Below are 21537 nucleotides of genomic sequence, written 5' to 3'. Positions count from 1 at the left end.
TGGAGGCCGTCGCTGGAGGCTTTGTGCCATGACTCCTCACTGGAGCTGGGATGTAGCGCACGGGGCTAAGAACGAGTACTGGAAACACCGTGTGCTCCACCGCATAACACGGTGCCTGACCAGTATGACGCTCGCCACGGTAAGCACGGGGAGTTGGCTCAGGTCTGATTCCTGACTCTGCCACACTCTCAGTGCCTCCCCCCAATTTCCCGGTCTTTAGTGCCAGCCGTGACCTTGTGTAATCCTGCGCCCTCTTTCTCGCTGCCCCCGCCTTCCTCGCTGCTTCTACCTGCTCCCACGGCAGGCGATCCTTTCCAGCCAGGATCTCCTCCCACGTCCAGGATCCCTTGCTGTCCAGGATGTCATCCCATGTCCAGTCCTCCTTTTTACCACGCTGCTTGGTCCTTTTGTGGTGGGTAGTTCTGTCACGGGTCAGCCTTTCCGGCCAGGATCTCCTCCCATGTCACGGGTGTTGTTGGAAGTAGATGCAGCGCGGTGAGCGTACATTTTCCTTTCCCCACATTTTGCTTTTTATTATAGAATGACGCCACTTCGCTTACAGGGCTAAGTGCCACAACCAAAGGTAACTACCCACAATCACAGGTGGGAAAAATGGCTGCCTATGTATGGTTCCCAATCAGAGACAACGATAGACAGCTGTCCCTGATTGAGAACCTTACCCGGCCAAAACAAAGAAATACAAAAACATAGAAAATAGAACATAGAATGCCCACCCCACATCACACCCTGACCTAACCAAATAGAGAAATAAAACGGCTCTCTAAGGTCAGGGCGTGACATGGGCTATGTACAGGTGCAGTGATCTGCGAGCTGCTCTGACAGCTGGTGCTTAAAGTTAGTTGATTTGGTTAGTTGGTTGGTTTGCGCTTAGTGGGACTATCAATTGTTTTTCAACAGGACAATGACCCAACACACCTCCAGGCTGTGTAAGGGCTATTTGACCAAGAAAGCGAGAGCATCAGATGACCTGGCCTCCACAATCCCCCGACCTCAACCCAATTGAGATGGTTTGGGATGAGTCGGACCGCAGAGTGAAGGAAAAGCAGCCAACATGTGCTCAGCATATGTGGGGGAAAATGCTTCAAGACTGTCAGAAAAGCATTCCAGGGGAAGCAGGCCAAGAGTGTGCAAAGCTGTCATCAAGGCAAAGGGTGGCTACTTTGAAGAATTTGTTTAACACTTTTTTGGTTACTACAGGATTCCATATGAGTTATTTCATAGTTTTGATGTCTTGACTATTATTGCACAATGTAGAAAATACTAGCATACAGAAAATCGCTGGAATGAGTAGGTCTGTCCAAACGTTTGACTGGTACTGTGTGTGTGTGTGTGTGTATATATATATATATATATATATATATAAAATACAGTCATGGGAAGCACAAATAAAACATCACAAATCACCCAGAAAACAGTTACATTCCTCCAGAAATACGTCCCCAAATCAAATTCTCTAAACCGCCCGAACGGCACCAAGACATCAAGATGAAGCGTATTTTTGAATTTTGTTCCAGCGATACAGTGCTTTAATAAACTAAAAGCAGATTTACCTAGCTCGGTGGAGACGCTAGGAAACCTCAAAAGGTGAACCAATCCTGTGAACGTGTTAGGCAACTCGGGTGTTTATGCTTCAGCAGCAAAGTTAGATAAGATGGAAGTTTAGGAAGTAGCGCCTTATAAACAAAAAGAGAGTCTTTTTGGTCTTTAACGTCCTGCCAACCTTTTTGATACAGGATACAGAGATGAGTATTAAAACTGTCATCTGTAACAAAACGAAGGGCACTATGGGAGATGGAATCCAATGGTTTAAGAGTTTTAGCAGCTGCACTTTGATAAATAACATCACCATAATCAACAACAGATCAAAGGTTGACTGAATGAGATCAACAGCCAGATCAACAGCACACATAATGCTATCATCCAAATATAGATTAAGTAAAAAAAAAAAATAATAATAATTACAGATTGACCAATGGTGTTTATATCAATAGTGAAGAGAACAGGTACCAAAATCGATCCCTGTTTTACACATTTACGTACTTCAAGAAATTCAGACTTAACTCTATACATCAGGATGGCCTGAATTCAGACTTAACTCTATACATCAGGATGGCCTGAATTCAGACTTAACTCTATACATCAGGATGGCCTGAATTCAGACTTAACTCTATACATCAGGATGGCCTGAATTCAGACTTAACTCTATACATCAGGATGGTCTGAATTCAGACTTAACTCTATACATCAGGATGGCCTGAATTCAGACTTAACTCTATACATCAGGATGGCCTGAATTCAGACTTAACTCTATACATCAGGATGGCCTGAATTCAGACTTAACTCTATACATCAGGATGGCCTGAATTCAGACTTAACTCTATACATCAGGATGGCCTGAATTCAGACTTAACTCTATACATCAGGATGGCCTGAATTCAGACTTAACTCTATACATCAGGATGGCCTGAATTCAGACTTAACTCTATACATCAGGATGGCCTGAATTCAGACTTAACTCTATACATCAGGATGGCCTGAATTCAGACTTAACTCTATACATCAGGATGGCCTGAATTCAGACTTAACTCTATACATCAGGATGGCCTGAATTCAGACTTAACTCTATACATCAGGATGGCCTGAATTCAGACTTAACTCTATACATCAGGATGGCCTGAATTCAGACTTAACTCTATACATCAGGATGGCCTGAATTCAGACTTAACTCTATCAGAGAGGGATGAGAATTCAGACTTAACTCTATACATCAGGATGGCCTGAATTCAGACTTAACTCTATACATCAGGATGGCCTGAATTCAGACTTAACTCTATACATCAGGATGGACCTGAAGGGATCAGACAGGCAGGGGGACTCTAGACATCAGGATGGACAGGCAGGGAAGGGATCAGACTTAAGGGATGAGACAGGCAGGGGGAGGATGGCCTGAATTCAGACTTAACTCTATACATCAGGATGGCCTGAATTCAGACTTACACTGTAATGATACATCAGGATGGCCTGAATTCAGACTTAACTCTATACATCAGGATGGCCTGAATTCAGACTTAACTGAGACATGGACAGGCAGAGAAGGGATGAGACAGGCAGGGAGGATGAGACAGGCAGAGAGAGGGATGAGACAGGCAGAGAGAGGGATGAGACAGGCAGAGAGTGGTAATGAGACGGGCAGGGAGAGGGATGAGACAGGCAGAGAGAGGGATGAGACAGGCAGGGAGAGGGATGAGACAGGCAGAGAGAGGGATGAGACAGGCAGAGAGAGGGATGAGACAGGCAGAGAGTGTAATGAGACAGGCAGGGAGGAGGGATGAGACAGGCAGAGAGAGGTAATGAGACAGGCAGGGAGTGGGATGAGACAGGCAGGAGAGGGATGAGACAGGCAGAGAGGGATGGGATGAGACAGGCAGGGAGAGGATGAGACAGGCAGAGCATGGACAGGCAGAGAGTGTAATGAGACAGGCAGGGGAGGGATGAGACAGGCAGAGAGTGGGATGAGACAGGCAGAGAGGGATGAGGGATGAGACAGGCAGAGAGGAGGGATGAGACAGGCAGAGAGTGTAATGAGACAGGCAGGGGGGGATGAGACAGGGAGGGATGAGACAGGCAGAGAGTGTAATGAGACAGGCAGGGGGATGGGATGAGACAGGCAGAGGGGAGGGATGAGACAGGCAGGGAGAGGGATGAGACAGGCAGAGAGTGGGATGAGACAGGCTTAATGAGACAGGGATGAGACAGGCAGAGAGGGATGAGACAGGCAGGGGGTAGGGATGAGACAGGCAGAGAGAGGGATGAGACAGGCAGAGAGTGTAATGAGACAGGCAGGGGGAGGGATGAGACAGGCAGAGAGAGGGATGAGACAGGCAGAGAGAGGGATGAGACAGGCAGAGAGTGTAATGAGACAGGCAGGGGGAGGGATGAGACAGGCAGGGGGAGGGATGAGACAGGCAGGGGGAGGGATGAGACAGGCAGAGAGAGGGATGAGACAGGCAGAGAGTGTAATGAGACAGGCAGGGGAGGGATGAGACAGGCAGAGAGAGGGATGAGACAGGAGGGGGAGGGATGAGACAGGCAGGGAGAGGGATGAGACAGGCAGGCAGGGGGAGGGATGAGACAGGCAGAGAGAGGGATGAGACAGGCAGGGGGGGATGAGACAGGCAGAGAGTGTAATGAGACAGGCAGGCAGAGAGGGATGAGACAGGCAGGGGGAGGGATGAGACAGGCAGAGATGTAATGAGACAGGCAGGGGAGGGATGAGACAGGCAGAGAGTGTAATGAGACAGGCAGGGGGAGGGATGAGACAGGCAGAGAGAGGGATGAGACAGGCAGAGAGAGGGATGAGACAGGAGAGGGATGAGACAGGCAGGAGAGGGATGAGACAGGCATGGGGAGGGATGAGACAGGAGAGTGTAATGAGACAGGCAGGGGGAGGGATGAGACAGGGGGAGGGATGAGACAGGCAGGGGGAGGGATGAGACAGGCAGAGGGAGGGATGAGACAGGCAGAGAGTGTAATGAGACAGGCAGGGGGAGGGATGAGACAGGCAGAGAGAGGGATGAGACAGGCAGGGGGAGGGATGAGACAGGCAGAGAGAGGGATGAGACAGGCAGAGAGAGGGATGAGACAGGCAGGGGAGGGATGAGACAGGCAGAGAGTGTAATGAGACAGGCAGGGGGAGGGATGAGACAGGCAGACAGGAGGGATGGGGAGAGAGGGATGAGACAGGCAGGGAGAGGGATGAGACAGGCAGGGGAGGGATGAGACAGGCAGAGAGAGGGATGAGACAGGCAGGGAGAGGGATGAGACAGGCAGAGAGAGGGATGAGACAGGCAGAGAGAGGGATGAGACAGGCAGAGAGTGTAATGAGACAGGCAGAGAGAGGGATGAGACAGGCAGAGAGTGTAATGAGACAGGCAGGGAGAGGGATGAGACAGGCAGAGAGAGGGATGAGACAGGCAGAGAGAGGGATGAGACAGGCAGAGAGAGGGATGAGACAGGCAGAGATTGTAATGAGACAGAGGGGAGGGATGAGACAGGCAGAGAGTGTAATGAGACAGGCAGGGAGAGGGATGAGACACAGAGAGTGGGATGGACAGGCAGAGAGTGTAATGAGACAGGCAGGGGGAGGGATGAGACAGGCAGAGAGTGTAATGAGACAGGCAGGGAGAGGGATGAGACAGGCAGGGAGAGGGATGAGACAGGCAGAGAGAGGGATGAGACAGGCAGAGAGTGTAATGAGACAGGCAGGGGGAGGGATGAGACAGGCAGAGAGTGTAATGAGACGGGCAGGGAGAGGGATGAGACAGGCAGGGAGAGGGATGAGACAGGCAGAGAGTGTAATGAGACAGGCAGGGGGAGGGATGAGACAGGCAGAGAGTGTAATGAGACAGGCAGGGGAGGGATGAGACAGGCAGAGAGTGTAATGAGACAGGCAGGGAGAGGGATGAGACAGGCAGGGAGAGGGATGAGACAGGCAGAGAGTGTAATGAGACAGGCAGAGAGAGGGAGCTCGTCCGTGTTGGTCGGCGAACCCTCAAGCTTTTGGCCCGTTAGCTCTGCGTGGCATCGACTGTTCCACAAAACCATAGTAAAGTGGTCAACTCTAAATCCACGTTTTTAAACAAAGGGTCACTACAGTTATTGTTATTTGCGGTGGTAATCATCGTTTGTCTGTTGTTCATTTTATCAGATAGGAGGGTGTGCACATTTTTTTTTTTGTTAATAGTACAAGGGGGAAAATATATTTTCCGTTTTCGGGAGGAGGGATGCATTTAACCCACTCGAAACCAACCTCCCTCTGTTCCTCTGTTGCAGACATGGATGAGTGTGAGACAGACTCCCACCAGTGTAACCCCACCCAGGTGTGTATCAACACAGCTGGAGGATATACCTGCTCCTGTACCGAGGGCTACTGGCTGGTCGGGGGACAGTGTCAGGGTAAGAACCTGCGTGTGTGTGTGTGTGGGGGGGAGAGGGGGGAGAGGTGCAACAAATGGTAAGTTCTGAGGTTTATTATATATATTATAGATATTATTATATTAGATATTATTACAGACAATGAAATCATATAATTTCAGGAGGAGGCCAGATACTAGGCTATATCGCCATTACTGAAATGTCAATCATTACTATATGTGGAAATACAGTATATGTTTAAAGTTTTTTTTTTTTTTTTTGCTGTGTCAAACTTTGCTTTTCCTGATTGTTCCAGGTCTCTTTGTGTGTCTAGATATTGATTGTTTAACTTCCATCTCTCTGTGTCTAAATATTGATTGTTTAACTTCCATCTCTCTGTGTCTAGATATTGATTGTTTAACTTCCATCACTCTGTGTCTAGATATTGATTGTTAAACTTCCATCTCTCTGTGTCAAGATATTGATTGTTGAACTTCCATCACTCTGTGTCTAAATATTGATTGTTGAACTTCCATCTCTCTGTATCTAAATATTGATTGTTGAACTTCCATCTCTCTGTGTCTAGATAGTGATTGTTAAACATCCATCACTCTGTGTCGAGATATTGATTGTTAAACTTCCATTTCTCTGTGTCTAAATATTGATTGTTAAACTTCCATCTCTCTGTGTCTAGATATTGATTGTTAAACTTCCATCTCTCTGTGTCTAGATATTGATTGTTAAACTTCCATCTCTCTGTGTCTAGATATTGATTGTTAAACTTCCATCTCTCTGTGTCTAGATATTGATTGTTAAACTTCCATCTCTCTGTGTCTAGATATTGATTGTTAAACTTCCATCTCTCTGTGTCTAAATATTGATTGTTGAACTTCCATCTCACTGTGTCTAGATATTGATTGTTTATCTTCCATCTCTCTGTGTCTAGATATTGATTGTTGAACTTCCATCTCTCTGTGTCTAAATATTGATTGTTGAACTTCCATCTCTCTGTGTCTAGATATTGATTGTTGAACTTCCATCTCTCTGTGTCTAGACATTGATGAGTGTCGCTACGGCTACTGCCAGCAGCTGTGTGCCAACGTGCCAGGCTCCTATTCGTGCTCTTGCAACCCTGGCTTCCTCCTCAACCCTGACAGCAGAACCTGTCAAGGTGGACACACTCACACCGTGCTGACACACACACACACACCGTGCAGACACACACACACACCGTGTGTAACAGTATAGCTTCCATCCCTCCCCTCGCCCCTACCTGGGCTCGAACCCGGGACCCTCTGCAAACATTGACAACAGCCACCCTCAAAGCATCGTTACCCGTTGCGCCACAAAAACCACGGCTCTTGCAGAGCAAGGGGAAAAACGCAACACCGCTAACTAGCTAGCCATTTACACGTGCAGACACAAACACACACACACACACACACACACACACACACACACACACACACACACACACACACACACACACACACACACACACACACACACACACACACACACACACACACACAAACATGAACACACACACACACACACACACACACACACCAACACACACAAACATGAACACACACACACGAACACACACACACACACGAACACACACAAACATGAACACACACACACACACACACACACACACACGAACACACACACACACACACACACACACACACACACACACACACACACACACACACACACACACACACACACACACACACACACGAACACACACCACACACACACACACACACACACACACACACACAACACACACACACACACACACGTATAAAATGCCTTATGAAAGTATTCACAGCCCTTGACTTTTTCCACATTTTGTTGTGTTGAGATTAAAATGTTTAGTAATTGTAATTTTTTGGGGACAACGATTTACACAAAATACTCTGTAATGTCAAAGTGGAAGAAAAAAATCTAACATTTGTTAAAAAATAAATCATTAAAAATAAAACACTAATATATCTTGATTAGATAAGTGTTCAACCTCCTAAGTCAACAGTACATGTTAGAATCACCTTAGGCAGTGTTTACAGCTGTGAGTCTTTCTGGGTAAGTCTCTAATAGTGTTTACAGCTGTGAGTCTTTCTGGGTAAGTCTCTAATAGTGATTACAGCTGTGAGTCTTTCTGGGTGAGTCTCTAAGAGTGTTTACAGCTGTGAGTCTTTCTGGGTAAGTCTCTAAGAGTGATTACAGCTGTGAGTCTTTCTGGGTGAGTCTCTAAGAGTGTTTACAGCTGTGAGTCTTTCTGGGTAAGTCTCTAATAGTGTTTACAGCTGTGAGTCTTTCTGGGTAAGTCTCTAAGAGTGATTACAGCTGTGAGTCTTTCTGGGTAAGTCTCTAATAGTGATTAAGTCTCTAAGAGTGATTACAGCTGTGAGTCTAAGTTCTAAGAGGGATTACAGCTGTGAGTCTTTCTGGGTAAGAGTGATTACAGCTGAGAGTATTTCTGGGTAAGTCTCTAAGAGGGATTACAGCTGTGAGTCTTTCTGGGTAAGTCTCTAAGAGTGTTTACAGCTGTGAGTCTTTCTGGGTGAGTCTCTAAGAGCTTTCCACACCTGGATAGTACAACATTTGCCCATTTTAATATTTTCTAAATTCTTCAAGCAATGTCCAGTTGGTTTTTGATCATTGCTAAGACAACGATTTTCAGGTATTGCCATAGATTTTTAAGCAAATTTAAGACAAAACTGTAACTTAGCCACTCAGCAACATTCAATGTCTTCTTGGTAAGCAACTCCAGTGTAGAGTTGGCCTTGTGTTTTAGGTTATTGTGCTGATGAAAGGTGAGTTGATCTCAGTGTCTGGTGGAAAGCAGACTGAACCAGGTTTTCCTCTAGGATCTTGCCTGTGCTTAGCTCCATTCTGTTTATTTTTTATCCTGAAAAACTCCCCAGTCCTTATAGATTACAAGCATACCCCTAACATGATGCAGCCACCGCTATGCTTGGAAATATGGAGAGTGGTACTCAGTAATGTGTTGTATTGGATTTGCCCCAAACATAATAAGTGAATTGCTTTGCCACATTATTTGCAGTTTTACTTTAGTGACTTCTGGAAACAGGATGCATGTTTTGGAATATTTTTTATTCTGTACAGGCTTCCTTCTGTTCACTCTGTCATTGAGGTTAGTATTGTGGAGTAACTACAATGTTGTTGATCCATCCTCAGTTGTCTCCTATCACAATCATTAAACTCTGTAACTGTTTTAAAGTCACCATTGAAATCTATGAGCAGTTTCCTTCCACTCCGATATTCAATGTTGGGGTGGCAGGGTAGCCTAGTGGTTAGAGAGACAGGTAGCCTAGTGGTTAGAGAGGCAGGTAGCCTAGTGGTTAGAGAGGCAGGTAGCCTAGTGGTTAGAGAGGCAGGTAGCCTAGTGGTTAGAGAGGCAGGTAGCCTAGTGGTTAGAGAGGCAGGTAGCCTAGTGGTTAGAGAGGCAGGTAGCCTAGTGGTTAGAGTGGCAGGTAGCCTAGTGGTTAGAGTGGCAGGTAGTCTAGTTGTTAGAGAGGCAGGTAGCCTAGTGGTTAGAGAGGCAGGTAGCCTAGTGGTTAGAGGCAGGTAGCCTAGTGGTTAGAGAGGCAGGTAGCCTAGTGGTTAGAGAGGCAGGTAGCCTAGTGGTTAGAGAGGCAGGTAGCCTAGTGGTTAGAGAGGCAGGTAGCCTAGTGGTTAGAGAGGCAGGTAGCCTAGTGGTTAGAGAGGCAGGTAGCCTAGTGGTTAGAGAGGCAGGTAGCCTAGTGGTTAGAGAGGCAGGTAGCCTAGTGGTTAGAGAGGCAGGTAGCCTAGTGGTTAGAGAGGCAGGTAGCCTAGTGGTTAGAGTGGCAGGTAGCCTAGTGGTTAGAGAGGCAGGTAGCCTAGTGGTTAGAGAGGCAGGTAGCCTAGTGGTTAGAGAGGCAGGTAGCCTAGTGGTTAGAGTGGCAGGTAGCCTAGTGGTTAGAGAGGTAGCCAGTGGTAGCCTAGTGGTTAGAGAGACAGGTAGCCTAGTGGTTAGAGTGGCAGGTAGCCTAGTGGTTAGAGAGGCAGGTAGCCTAGTGGTTAGAGAGGCAGGTAGCCTAGTGGTGGTTAGAGAGGCAGGTAGCCTAGTGGTTAGAGAGGCAGGTAGCCTAGTGGTTAGAGAGGCAGGTAGCCTAGTGGTTAGAGAGGCAGGTAGCCTAGTGGTTAGAGTGGCAGGTAGCCTAGTGGTTAGAGTGGCAGGTAGCCTAGTGGTTAGAGAGGCAGGTAGCCTAGTGGTTAGAGAGGCAGGTAGCCTAGTGGTTAGAGAGGCAGGTAGCCTAGTGGTTAGAGAGGCAGGTAGTCTAGTGGTTAGAGTGGCAGGTAGCCTAGTGGTTAGAGAGGCAGGTAGCCTAGTGGTTAGAGAGGCAGGTAGCCTAGTGGTTAGAGAGGCAGGTAGCCTAGTGGTTAGAGTGGCAGGTAGCCTAGTGGTTAGAGTGGCAGGTAGCCTAGTGGTTAGAGAGGCAGGTAGCCTAGTGGTTAGAGAGGCAGGTAGTCTAGTGGTTAGAGCGTGGGCTAATAACCGAAAGGTTGCAAATTCTAATCCCTGAGCTGACAAGGTACAAATCTGTCATTCTGCCCTTGAACAAGACACTGATCCCCCAGTAGGCCGTCATTGAAAATAAGAATTTGTTCTTAACTAACCTGCCTACTTAAATAAAGGTTAAAAAATAAGTTTGCTTTTCACATTTTTTAGCCATCTACCAATAGTGGCCCTTCTTTGCGAATTATTGGAAAACCTCCCTGGTCTTTGTGGTTGAGTCTGTGTTTGAAATTCACTGCTCGACCGAGGTACCTCACAGGTAATTGTATGTGTTTGGGTACAGAGATGAGGTAGTCATTCATGTGACTTGTTAAGCACATTTTTACTCCTGAACTTTAACCTCTACTGGAGCGGTGACCGATAAAATTAATAAATAGAAAACACATGTTTTTATCTTTTTGTTATCTTTTACCAGATCTAATGTGTTATATTGTCCTACATTCATTTCACATTTCCACAAACTTCAAAGTGTTTCCTTTCAAATGGTACCAAGAATATGCATATCCTTGCTTCAGGGCCTGAGCTACAGACAGTTAGATTTGGGTATGTCATTTTAGGGGCAATTTCTTTTTTTTAAATGGTACGATCCTTAAGAGGTTTTAAACTTGTCATAACTAAGGGGTTGAATACTTCTTGACTCAAGACATTTCAGTTTTTTATTTGTAATTAATTTGTTTAAATTTTTTTTGTTAATAAAACCATGATTTCCTTTTTGATATTATGAGGTATTGTGGGTAGGCCAGTAATCCATTTTAAATTCAGGCTGAAACACAACAAAATGTGTAAAAAGTCAAGGTTGAAACCTCGTGGTAATGTTGTAGTGAAGGTGTTACTCTAACCTTCTTCAACGCCTGTAATCAACCTCCTTTCCTCTCTAGACGTGGACGAGTGTGAGGACAACCCCTGTGCCCATGGCTGTTTCAACACCTACGGCTCCTACATGTGTAGCTGTGAAGAGGGATTTGAGCTGGCTTCTGACGGCACCACCTGCAATGGTGATGATGAGAGATCAAATAGGTTCTGTGCTGCAGCAACCAAAGAGAAGGCTGTCCATCCCAAATGGCACCCTATTCCCTATATAGTGCACTACTTTAAACCAGAGCCCCATGGCACATTATTCCCTATATAGGGAATAGGGTGCTATTTGAGCCACTAGGTTGGTGAAGTGAGACAGATAAATGAGGTCTATGGTGACCTAGTGATTCATAACCATCCAATCATTATTCAGTCATTATTCGACATCTAGCTGTGGTTCAGTCATTATTCGACATCTAGCTGTGGTTCAGTCATTATTCGACATCTAGCTGTGGTTCAGTCATTATTCGACATCTAGCTATGGTTCAGTCATTATTCGACATCTAGCTGTGGTTCAGTCATTATTTGACATCTAGCTGTGGTTCAGTCATTATTCGACATCTAGCTGTGGTTCAGTCATTATTCGACATCTAGCTGTGGTTCAGTCATTATTCGACATCTAGCTGTGGTTCAGTCATTATTCGACATCTAGCTGTGGTTCAGTCATTATTCGACATCTAGCTGTGGTTCAGTCATTATTCGACATCTAGCTGTGGTTCAGTCATTATTCGACATCTGGCTGTGGTTCAGTCATTATTCGACATCTAGCTGTGGTTCAGTCATTATTTGACATCTAGCTGTGGTTCAGTCATTATTCGACATCTAGCTGTGGTTCAGTCATTATTCGACATCTAGCTGTGGTTCAGTCATTATTTGACATCTAGCTGTGGTTCAGTCATTATTCAACATCGAGCTGTGGTTCAGTCATTATTTGACATCTAGCTATGGTTCAGTCATTATTCGACATCGAGCTGTGGTTCAGTCATTATTCGACATCTAGCTATGGTTCAGTCATTATTCGACATCTAGCTGTGGTTCAGTCATTATTTGACATCTAGCTGTGGTTCAGTCACGTTGAACTGTAATTCTTGGTCAATTACTGTGTTGTACTGTGATGTACTGTGATGTACTGTGTTGTTACGTGGTGTACTGTGTTGTACTGTAGTGTTACATGTTGTACTGTGGTGTTACATGGTGTACTGTGTTGTACTGTGATGTACTGTGGTGTACTGTGATGTACGGTGGTGTACTGTGTTGTACTATGGTGTTACATGTTGTACTGTGGTGTACTGTGGTGTGCTGTGGTGTTACGTGGTGTACTGTGTTGTACTATGGTGTTACATGTTGTACTGTGATGTACGGTGGTGTACTGTGATGTACTGTGTTGTTACGTGGTGTACTGTGTTGTACTGTAGTGTTACATGTTGTACTGTGATGTACTGTGGTGTACTGTTGTGTTACGTGGTGTACTATGGTGTACTGTTATGTACTATGGTGTTACATGTTGTACTGTGCTGTACTGTGATGTACTGTGGTGTGCTGTGGTGTACTGTGGTGTTATGTGGTGTGCTGTGGTGTTACGTTGTGTACTGTGGTGTACTGTGATGTACTGTGGTGTACTGTGATGTACTGTGGTGTACTGTGATGTACTGTGGTGTACTGTGATGTACTGTGATGTATTGGTGTACTGTGATGTATTGTGATGTACTGTAATGTACTGTGGTGTTAAGTGATAACTACTAATGCTGTGTGTCACCTATAGACCTGGACGAGTGTGGTTTCTCAAGTTTCAGTTTTTTATTTGTCAGCAATTTGTTGAACACTCCAGGGTCCTTCCAGTGTCACTGCATTTTAAATTCAGGCTGAAACACAACAAAATGTGTAAAAAGTCCAGCGGGATACTATCTTTATGAGGATGGGAGGAGCTGTGAAGGTAACCAGGACACCTACTGTACTAACCCTAACCTATCCAGGGTGTGGGAGGAGCTGTGAAGGTAATCAGGACACCTACTGAACTAACCCTAACCTGTCCAGGGAGTGGGAGGAGCTGTGAAGGTAATCAGGACACCTGGCTGAACTAACCCTAACCTGTCCAGGGAGTGGAGGGGCTGTGAAGGTAATCAGGACACCTACTGAACTAACCCTAACCTGTCCAGGGAATGGGAGGCGCTGTGAAGGTAATCAGGACACCTACTGAACTAACCCTAACCTGTCCAGGGAGTGGGAGGAGCTGTGAAGGTAATCAGGACACCTACTGAACTAACCCTAACCTGTCCAGGGAATGGGAGGAGCTGTGAAGGTAATCAGGACACCTACTGAACTAACCCTAACCTGTCCAGGGAATGGGAGGAGCTGTGAAGGTAATCAGGACACCTACTGAACTAACCCTAACCTGTCCAGGGAGTGGGAGGAGCTGTGAAGGTAATCAGGACACCTACTGAACTAACCCTAACCTGCCCAGGGAATGGGAGGAGCTGTGAAGGTAATCAGGACACCTACTGAACTAACCCTAACCTGTCCAGGGAGTGGGAGGAGCTGTGAAGGTAATCAGGACACCTACTGAACTAACCCTAACCTGCCCAGGGAGTGGGAGGAGCTGTGTGATAATCAGGACACCTACTGTACTAACCCTAACCTGTCCAGGGAATGGGAGGAGCTGTGAAGGTAATCAGGACACCTACTGAACTAACCCTAACCTGCCCAGGGAGTGGGAGGAGCTGTGAAGGTAATCAGGACACCTACTGAACTAACCCTAACCTGTCCAGGGAGTGGGAGGAGCTGTGAAGGTAATCAGGACACCTACTGAACTAACCCTAACCTGTCCAGGGAGTGGGAGGAGCTGTGAAGGTAATCAGGACACCTACTGAACTAACCCTAACATGTCCAGGGAGTGGGAGGAGCTGTGAAGGTAATCAGGACACCTACTGAACTAACCCTAACATGTCCAGGGAGTGGGAGGAGCTGTGAAGGTAATCAGGACACCTACTGTACTAACCCTAACCTGTCCAGGGAATGGGAGGAGCTGTGAAGGTAATCAGGACACCTACTGAACTAACCCTAACCTGCCCAGGGAGTGGGAGGAGCTGTGAAGGTAATCAGGACACCTACTGAACTAACCCAAACATGTCCAGGGAGTGGGAGGAGCTGTGAAGGTAATCAGGACACCTACTGAACTAATCCTAACCTGTCCAGGGAGTGGGAGGAGCTGTGAAGGTAATCAGGACACCTACTGAACTAACCCTAACCTGTCCAGGGAGTGGGAGGAGCTGTGAAGGTAATCAGGACACCTACTGTACTAACCCTAACCTGTCCAGGGAGTGGGAGGAGCTGTGAAGGTAATCAGGACACCTACTGAACTAACCCTAACCTGCCCAGGGAATGGGAGAAGCTGTGAAGGTAATCAGGACACCTACTGAATTAACCCTAATTTGTCCAGGGAGTGGGAGGAGCTGTGAAGGTAATCAGGACACCTACTGTACTAACCCTAACCTGTCCAGGGAGTGGGAGGAGCTGTGAAGGTAATCAGGACACCTACTGAACTAACCCTAACCTGCCCAAGGAATGGGAGAAGCTGTGAAGGTAATCAGGACACCTACTGAATTAACCCTATTTGTACAGGGATTGGGAGGAGCTGTGAAGGTAATCAGGACACCTACTGAACTAACCCTAACCTGCCCAGGGAATGGGAGGAGCTGTGAAGGTAATCAGGACACCTGCTGAACTAACCCTAACCTGTCCAGGGAGTGGGAGGAGCTGTGAAGGTAATCAGGACACCTACTGAACTAACCCTAACCTGTCCAGGGAATGGGGGAGCTGTGAAGGTAATCAGGACACCTACTGAACTAACCCTAACCTGTCCAGGGAGTGGGAGGAGCTGTGAAGGTAATCAGGACACCTACTGAACTAACCCTAACCTGTCCAGGGAATGGGAGGAGCTGTGAAGGTAATCAGGACACCTACTGAACTAACCCTAACCTGTCCAGGGAGTGGGAGGAGCTGTGAAGGTAATCAGGACACCTACTGAACTAACCCTAACCTGTCCAGGAGTGGGAGGAGCTGTGAAGGTAATCAGGACACCTACTGTACTAACCCTAACCTGTCCAGGGAGTGGGAGGAGCTGTGAAGGTAATCAGGACACCTACTGAACTAACCCTAACCTGCCCAGGGAATGGGAGAAGCTGTGAAGGTAATCAGGACACCTACTGAATTAACCCTAATTTGTCCAGGGAGTGGGAGGAGCTGTGAAGGTAATCAGGACACCTACTGTACTAACCCTAACCTGTCCAGGGAGTGGGAGGAGCTGTGAAGGTAATCAGGACACCTACTGAACTAACCCTAACCTGCCCAGGGAATGGGAGAAGCTGTGAAGGTAATCAGGACACCTACTGAATTAACCCTAATTTGTCCAGGGAGTGGGAGGAGCTGTGAAGGTAATCAGGACACCTACTGAACTAACCCTAACCTGCCCAGGGAATGGGAGGAGCTGTGAAGGTAATCAGGACACCTGCTGAACTAACCCTAACCTGTCCAGGGAGTGGGAGGAGCTGTGAAGGTAATCAGGACACCTACTGAACTAACCCTAACCTGCCCAGGGAATGGGAGGAGCTGTGAAGGTAATCAGGACACCTACTGAACTAACCCTAACCTGTCCAGGGAGTGGGAGGAGCTGTGAAGGTAATCAGGACACCTACTGAACTAACCCTAACCTGCCCAGGGAGTGGGAGGAGCTGTGAAGATAATCAGGACACCTACTGTACTAACCCTAACCTGTCCAGGGAATGGGAGGAGCTGTGAAGGTAATCAGGACACCTACTGAACTAACACTAACCTGCCCAGGGAGTGGGAGGAGCTGTGAAGGTAATCAGGACACCTACTGAACTAACACTAACATGTCCAGGGAGTGGGAGGAGCTGTGAAGGTAATCAGGACACCTACTGAACTAACCCTAACCTGTCCAGGGAGTGGGAGGAGCTGTGAAGGTAATCAGGACACCTACTGAACTAACCCTAACCTGCCCAGGGAGTGGGAGGAGCTGTGAAGATAATCAGGACACCTACTGAACTAACCCTAACCTGCCCATTGAGTGGGAGGAGCTGTGAAGGTAATCAGGACACCTACTGAACTAACCCTAACCTGTCCAGGGAGTGGGAGGAGCTGTGAAGTTAATCAGGACACCTACTGAACTAACCCTAACCTGTCCAGGGAGTGGGAGGGGCTGTGGAGGTAATCAGGACACCTACTGAACTAACCCTAACCTGTCCAGGGAGTGGGAGGAACTGTGAAGATAATCAGGACACCTACTGAACTAACCCTAACCTGTCCAGGGAGTGGGAGGGGCTGTGAAGGTAATCAGGACACCTACTGAACTAACCCTAACCTGTCCAGGGAGTGGGAGGAGCTGTGAAGGTAATCAGGACACCTACTGAACTAACCCTAACCTGTCCAGGGAGAGGGAGGAGCTGTGAAGGTAATCAGGACACCTACTGAACTAACCCTAAACTGTCCAGGGAGTGGGAGGAGCTGTGAAGGTAATCAGGACACCTACTGAACTAACCCTAACCTGTCCAGGGAGTGGGAGGAGCTGTGAAGGTAATCAGGACACCTACTGTACTAACCCTAACCTGTCCAGGGAGTGGGAGGAGCTGTGAAGGTAATCAGGACACCTACTGAACTAACCCTAACCTGCCCAGGGAATGGGAGGAGCTGTGAAGGTAATCAGGACACCTACTGAATTAACCCTAATTTGTCCAGGGAGTGGGAGGAGCTGTGAAGGTAATCAGGACACCTACTGTACTAACCCTAACCTGTCCAGGGAGTGGGAGGAGCTGTGAAGGTAATCAGGACACCTACTGAACTAACCCTAACCTGCCCAGGGAATGGGAGAAGCTGTGAAGGTAATCAGGACACCTACTGAATTAACCCTAATTTGTCCAGGGAGTGGGAGGAGCTGTGAAGGTAATCAGGACACCTACTGAACTAACCCTAACCTGCCCAGGGAATGGGAGGAGCTGTGAAGGTAATCAGGACACCTACTGAACTAACCCTAACCTGTCCAGGGAGTGGGAGGAGCTGTGAAGGTAATCAGGACACCTACTGAACTAACCCTAACCTGTCCAGGGAATGGGAGGAGCTGTGAAGGTAATCAGGACACCTACTGAACTAACCCTAACCTGTCCAGGGAGTGGGAGGAGCTGTGAAGGTAATCAGGACACCTACTGAACTAACCCTAACCTGTCCAGGGAATGGGAGGAGCTGTGAAGGTAATCAGGACACCTACTGAACTAACCCTAACCTGTCCAGGGAGTGGGAGGAGCTGTGAAGGTAATCAGGACACCTACTGAACTAACCCTAACCTGTCCAGGGAGTGGGAGGAGCTGTGAAGGTAATCAGGACACCTACTGTACTAACCCTAACCTGTCCAGGGAGTGGGAGGAGCTGTGAAGGTAATCAGGACACCTACTGAACTAACCCTAACCTGCCCAGGGAATGGGAGAGCTGTGAAGGTAATCAGGACACCTACTGAATTAACCCTAATTTGTCCAGGGAGTGGGAGGAGCTGTGAAGGTAATCAGGACACCTACTGAACTAACCCTAACCTGCCCAGGGAATGGGAGGAGCTGTGAAGGTAATCAGGACACCTACTGAACTAACCCTAACCTGTCCAGGGAGTGGGAGGAGCTGTGAAGGTAATCAGGACACCTACTGAACTAACCCTAACCTGTCCAGGGAATGGGAGGAGCTGTGAAGGTAATCAGGACACCTACTGAACTAACCCTAACCTGTCCAGGGAGTGGGAGGAGCTGTGAAGGTAATCAGGACACCTACTGAACTAACCCTAACCTGCCCAGGGAGTGGGAGGAGCTGTGAAGGTAATCAGGACACCTACTGTACTAACCCTAACCTGTCCAGGGAGGGAGGAGCTGTGAAGGTAATCAGGACACCTACTGAACTAACCCTAACCTGCCCAGGGAGTAGGAGGAGCTGTGAAGGTAATCAGGACACCTACTGAACTAACCCTAATCTGTCCAGGGAGTGGGAGGGGCTGTGAAGGTAATCAGGACACCTACTGAACTAACCCTAACCTGTCCAGGGAGTGGGATGAGCTGTGAAGGTAATCAGGACACCTACTGAACTAACCCTAACCTGTCCAGGGAGTGGGAGGAGCTGTTAAGGTAATCAGGACACCTACTGAACTAACCCTAACCTGTCCAGGGAATGGGAGGAGCTGTGAAGGTAATCAGGACACCTACTGAACTAACCCTAACCTGTCCAGGGAGTGGGAGGAGCTGTGAAGGTAATCAGGACACCTACTGAACTAACCCTAACCTGCCCAGGGAATGGGAGGAGCTGTGAAGGTAATCAGGACACCTGCTGAACTAACCCTAACCTGTCCAGGGAGTGGGAGGAGCTGTGAAGGTAATCAGGACACCTACTGAACTAACCCTAACCTGTCCAGGGAATGGGAGGAGCTGTGAAGGTAATCAGGACACCTACTGAACTAACCCTAACCTGTCCAGGGAGTGGGAGGAGCTGTGAAGGTAATCAGGACACCTGCTGAACTAACCCTAACCTGTCCAGGGAGTGGGAGGAGCTGTGAAGGTAATCAGGACACCTACTGAACTAACCCTAACCTGTCCAGGGAATGGGAGGAGCTGTGAAGGTAATCAGGACACCTACTGAACTAACCCTAACCTGTCCAGGGAGTGGGAGGAGCTGTGAAGGTAATCAGGACACCTACTGAACTAACCCTAACCTGCCCAGGGAGTGGGAGGAGCTGTGAAGGTAATCAGGACACCTACTGTACTAACCCTAACCTGTCCAGGGAGGGAGGAGCTGTGAAGGTAATCAGGACACCTACTGAACTAACCCTAACCTGCCCAGGGAGTAGGAGGAGCTGTGAAGGTAATCAGGACACCTACTGAACTAACCCTAACCTGTCCAGGGAGTGGGAGGGGCTGTGAAGGTAATCAGGACACCTACTGAACTAACCCTAACCTGTCCAGGGAGTGGGATGAGCTGTGAAGGTAATCAGGACACCTACTGAACTAACCCTAACCTGTCCAGGGAGTGGGAGGAGCTGTTAAGGTAATCAGGACACCTACTGAACTAACCCTAACCTGTCCAGGGAATGGGAGGAGCTGTGAAGGTAATCAGGACACCTACTGAACTAACCCTAACCTGTCCAGGGAGTGGGAGGAGCTGTGAAGGTAATCAGGACACCTACTGACAGTAGTCTGTAATCTGTCAGCATGACAGGACTTACTGGATGAATCTCAGTATATCAAATCACATGTTATTGGTCACATACACATATTTAGCAGATGTTACTGCTGGTGTAGCGAAATGCTTGATTCCTTGCGTTGCGTCCTCTCTCCTTGCTTCTTACTCAAAATCTCAGAGGAAACTAAGCATCTTCTCTCCAATGCTGTCCTTGTTTACCTCTGGCATTTTGGGAAGGTGATGAGAATACTTTTTAGATTCACCCCGGGACTAACTTTACCATAACCTTTCTAGACAGGAATAGATAGATGTAAACCGACAGTAGGTATCTCTCCAGGAACAGGGTTGGAGAGCCCTGGACTAGATAGATGTAAACCTACAGTAGGTATCTCTCCAGGAACAGGGTTGGAGAGCCCTGGACTAGATAGATGTCAACCTACAGGAGGGTATCTCTCCAGGAACAGGGTTGGAGAGCCATGGACTAGATAGATATAAACCTACAGTAGGTATCTGTCCAGGAACAGGGTTGGAGAGCCCTGGACTAGATAGATGTAAACCGACAGTAGGTATCTCTCCAGGAACAGGGTTGGAGAGCCATGGACTAGATCAATATAAACCTACAGTAGGTATCTCTCCAGAAACAGGGTTGGAGAGCCCTGGACTAGATAGATGTCAACCTACAGTAGGTTCTCTCCAGGAACAGGGTTGGAGAGCCCTGGACTAGATAGATGTAAACCTATAGTAGGTATCTCTCCAGGAACAGGGTTGGAGAGCCCTGGACTAGATAGATGTCAACCTACAGTAGGTATCTCTCCAGGAACAGGGTTGGAGAGCCCTGGACTAGATAGATGTAAACCTACAGTATGTAACTCTCCAGGAACAGGGTTGGAGAGCCCTGGACTAGATAGATGTAAACCTACAGTAGGTATCTCTCCAGGAACAGGGTTGGATAGTCCTTTAGTATAGTATACCTACCTATTGCTTGTTTTGTTTTCATTGTGTAATAATAATATTTCTAATTTGTTATGATGGATGATGATGTTGTCTAACTGTCGTTAATTGTTGTGTGTTTTGATTTTTGAAGATATCAATGAATGTGAGACTGGTAACAACACGTGTACAACAGCACAAGTATGTTTCAATTTCCAGGGAGGCTATACATGCTTGGATCTGCTAAAATGTGATCCACCGTACGTTGAACTCAGTGACAAGTAAGTACTCTCAATATTCTCTCTTTCTCTCCTTTCTCTCTCTCTCTCTCTCCTCTCTCTCTCTCTCCCTCTCCTCTCTCTCTTTCTCTCTCTCTTTCTTTCTCTCTCTCTCTCTCTCTCTCTCTCTCCTCTCTCTCATCCCTCATTCTCTATCTCTCTCTCTCTCTCTCCCTCTCTCTCTGTCTCTCCTCTCCTCTCCCTCTCTCCTCCCTCTCTCTCTCTCTCTCTCTCTCTCTCTCTCTCTCTCTCTCTCTTTCTCTCTCTCTTTCTTTCTCTCTCTCTCTCTCTCTCTCTCTCTCTCGCTCTCATCCCTCTCTCTCTCTCCTCTCTCTCTCCCTCTATCTCTCTCTCTCCTCCCTCATTCTCTATCTCTCTCTCTCTATCTCTCCCTCTCTCTCTGTCCTCTCTCTCCCTCTCCTCTCTCCTCTCTCTCCTCTCCTCTCTCTCTTTCTCTCCTCTCTCTCTCCTCTCTCTCTCTCTCTCTCTCTCTCTCTCTCTCTCTCTCTCTCTCTCTCTCTAAGGACTGTAGTCATATTAATGCCTAGTCAATATCTCTCATCATAACCAACTATTCTATTTTAACTCTTCTTCTAATTTAAATAATATCTCTCTTTCTCATCTCTCTCTTTCTAAGGACTGTAGTCATATTAATGCCTAGTCAATATCTCTCATCATAACCAACTATTGCTATTTTAACGCTTAGAACTTTAAGAATAATTTAAATAATTTAAAAGGAATTCC

General features: G+C 47.3%; 1 protein-coding gene across 1 annotated transcript in view; it reads left to right on the top strand.

Moving 5' to 3' along the window:
• The window catches only part of fbln5 (fibulin 5), a 63882-nt gene that overhangs the window by 27457 nt on the left and 14888 nt on the right, over positions 1-21537 (top strand). The window contains 5 exon segments of the mRNA XM_064958307.1: positions 5854-5976; positions 6989-7105; positions 11389-11505; positions 13128-13298; positions 20670-20796. Of these exon segments, the coding sequence (XP_064814379.1) occupies positions 5854-5976; positions 6989-7105; positions 11389-11505; positions 13128-13298; positions 20670-20796 (655 nt within the window).

The sequence above is a fragment of the Oncorhynchus masou genome, unplaced genomic scaffold (assembly GCF_036934945.1).
Source record: "Oncorhynchus masou masou isolate Uvic2021 unplaced genomic scaffold, UVic_Omas_1.1 unplaced_scaffold_1207, whole genome shotgun sequence".
In the NCBI taxonomy this organism is placed as follows: Eukaryota; Metazoa; Chordata; class Actinopteri; order Salmoniformes; family Salmonidae; genus Oncorhynchus; species Oncorhynchus masou.
The sequence above is the reverse complement of the archived record's forward strand: the minus strand, read 5'-3'. Positions and strand labels throughout refer to the sequence as shown.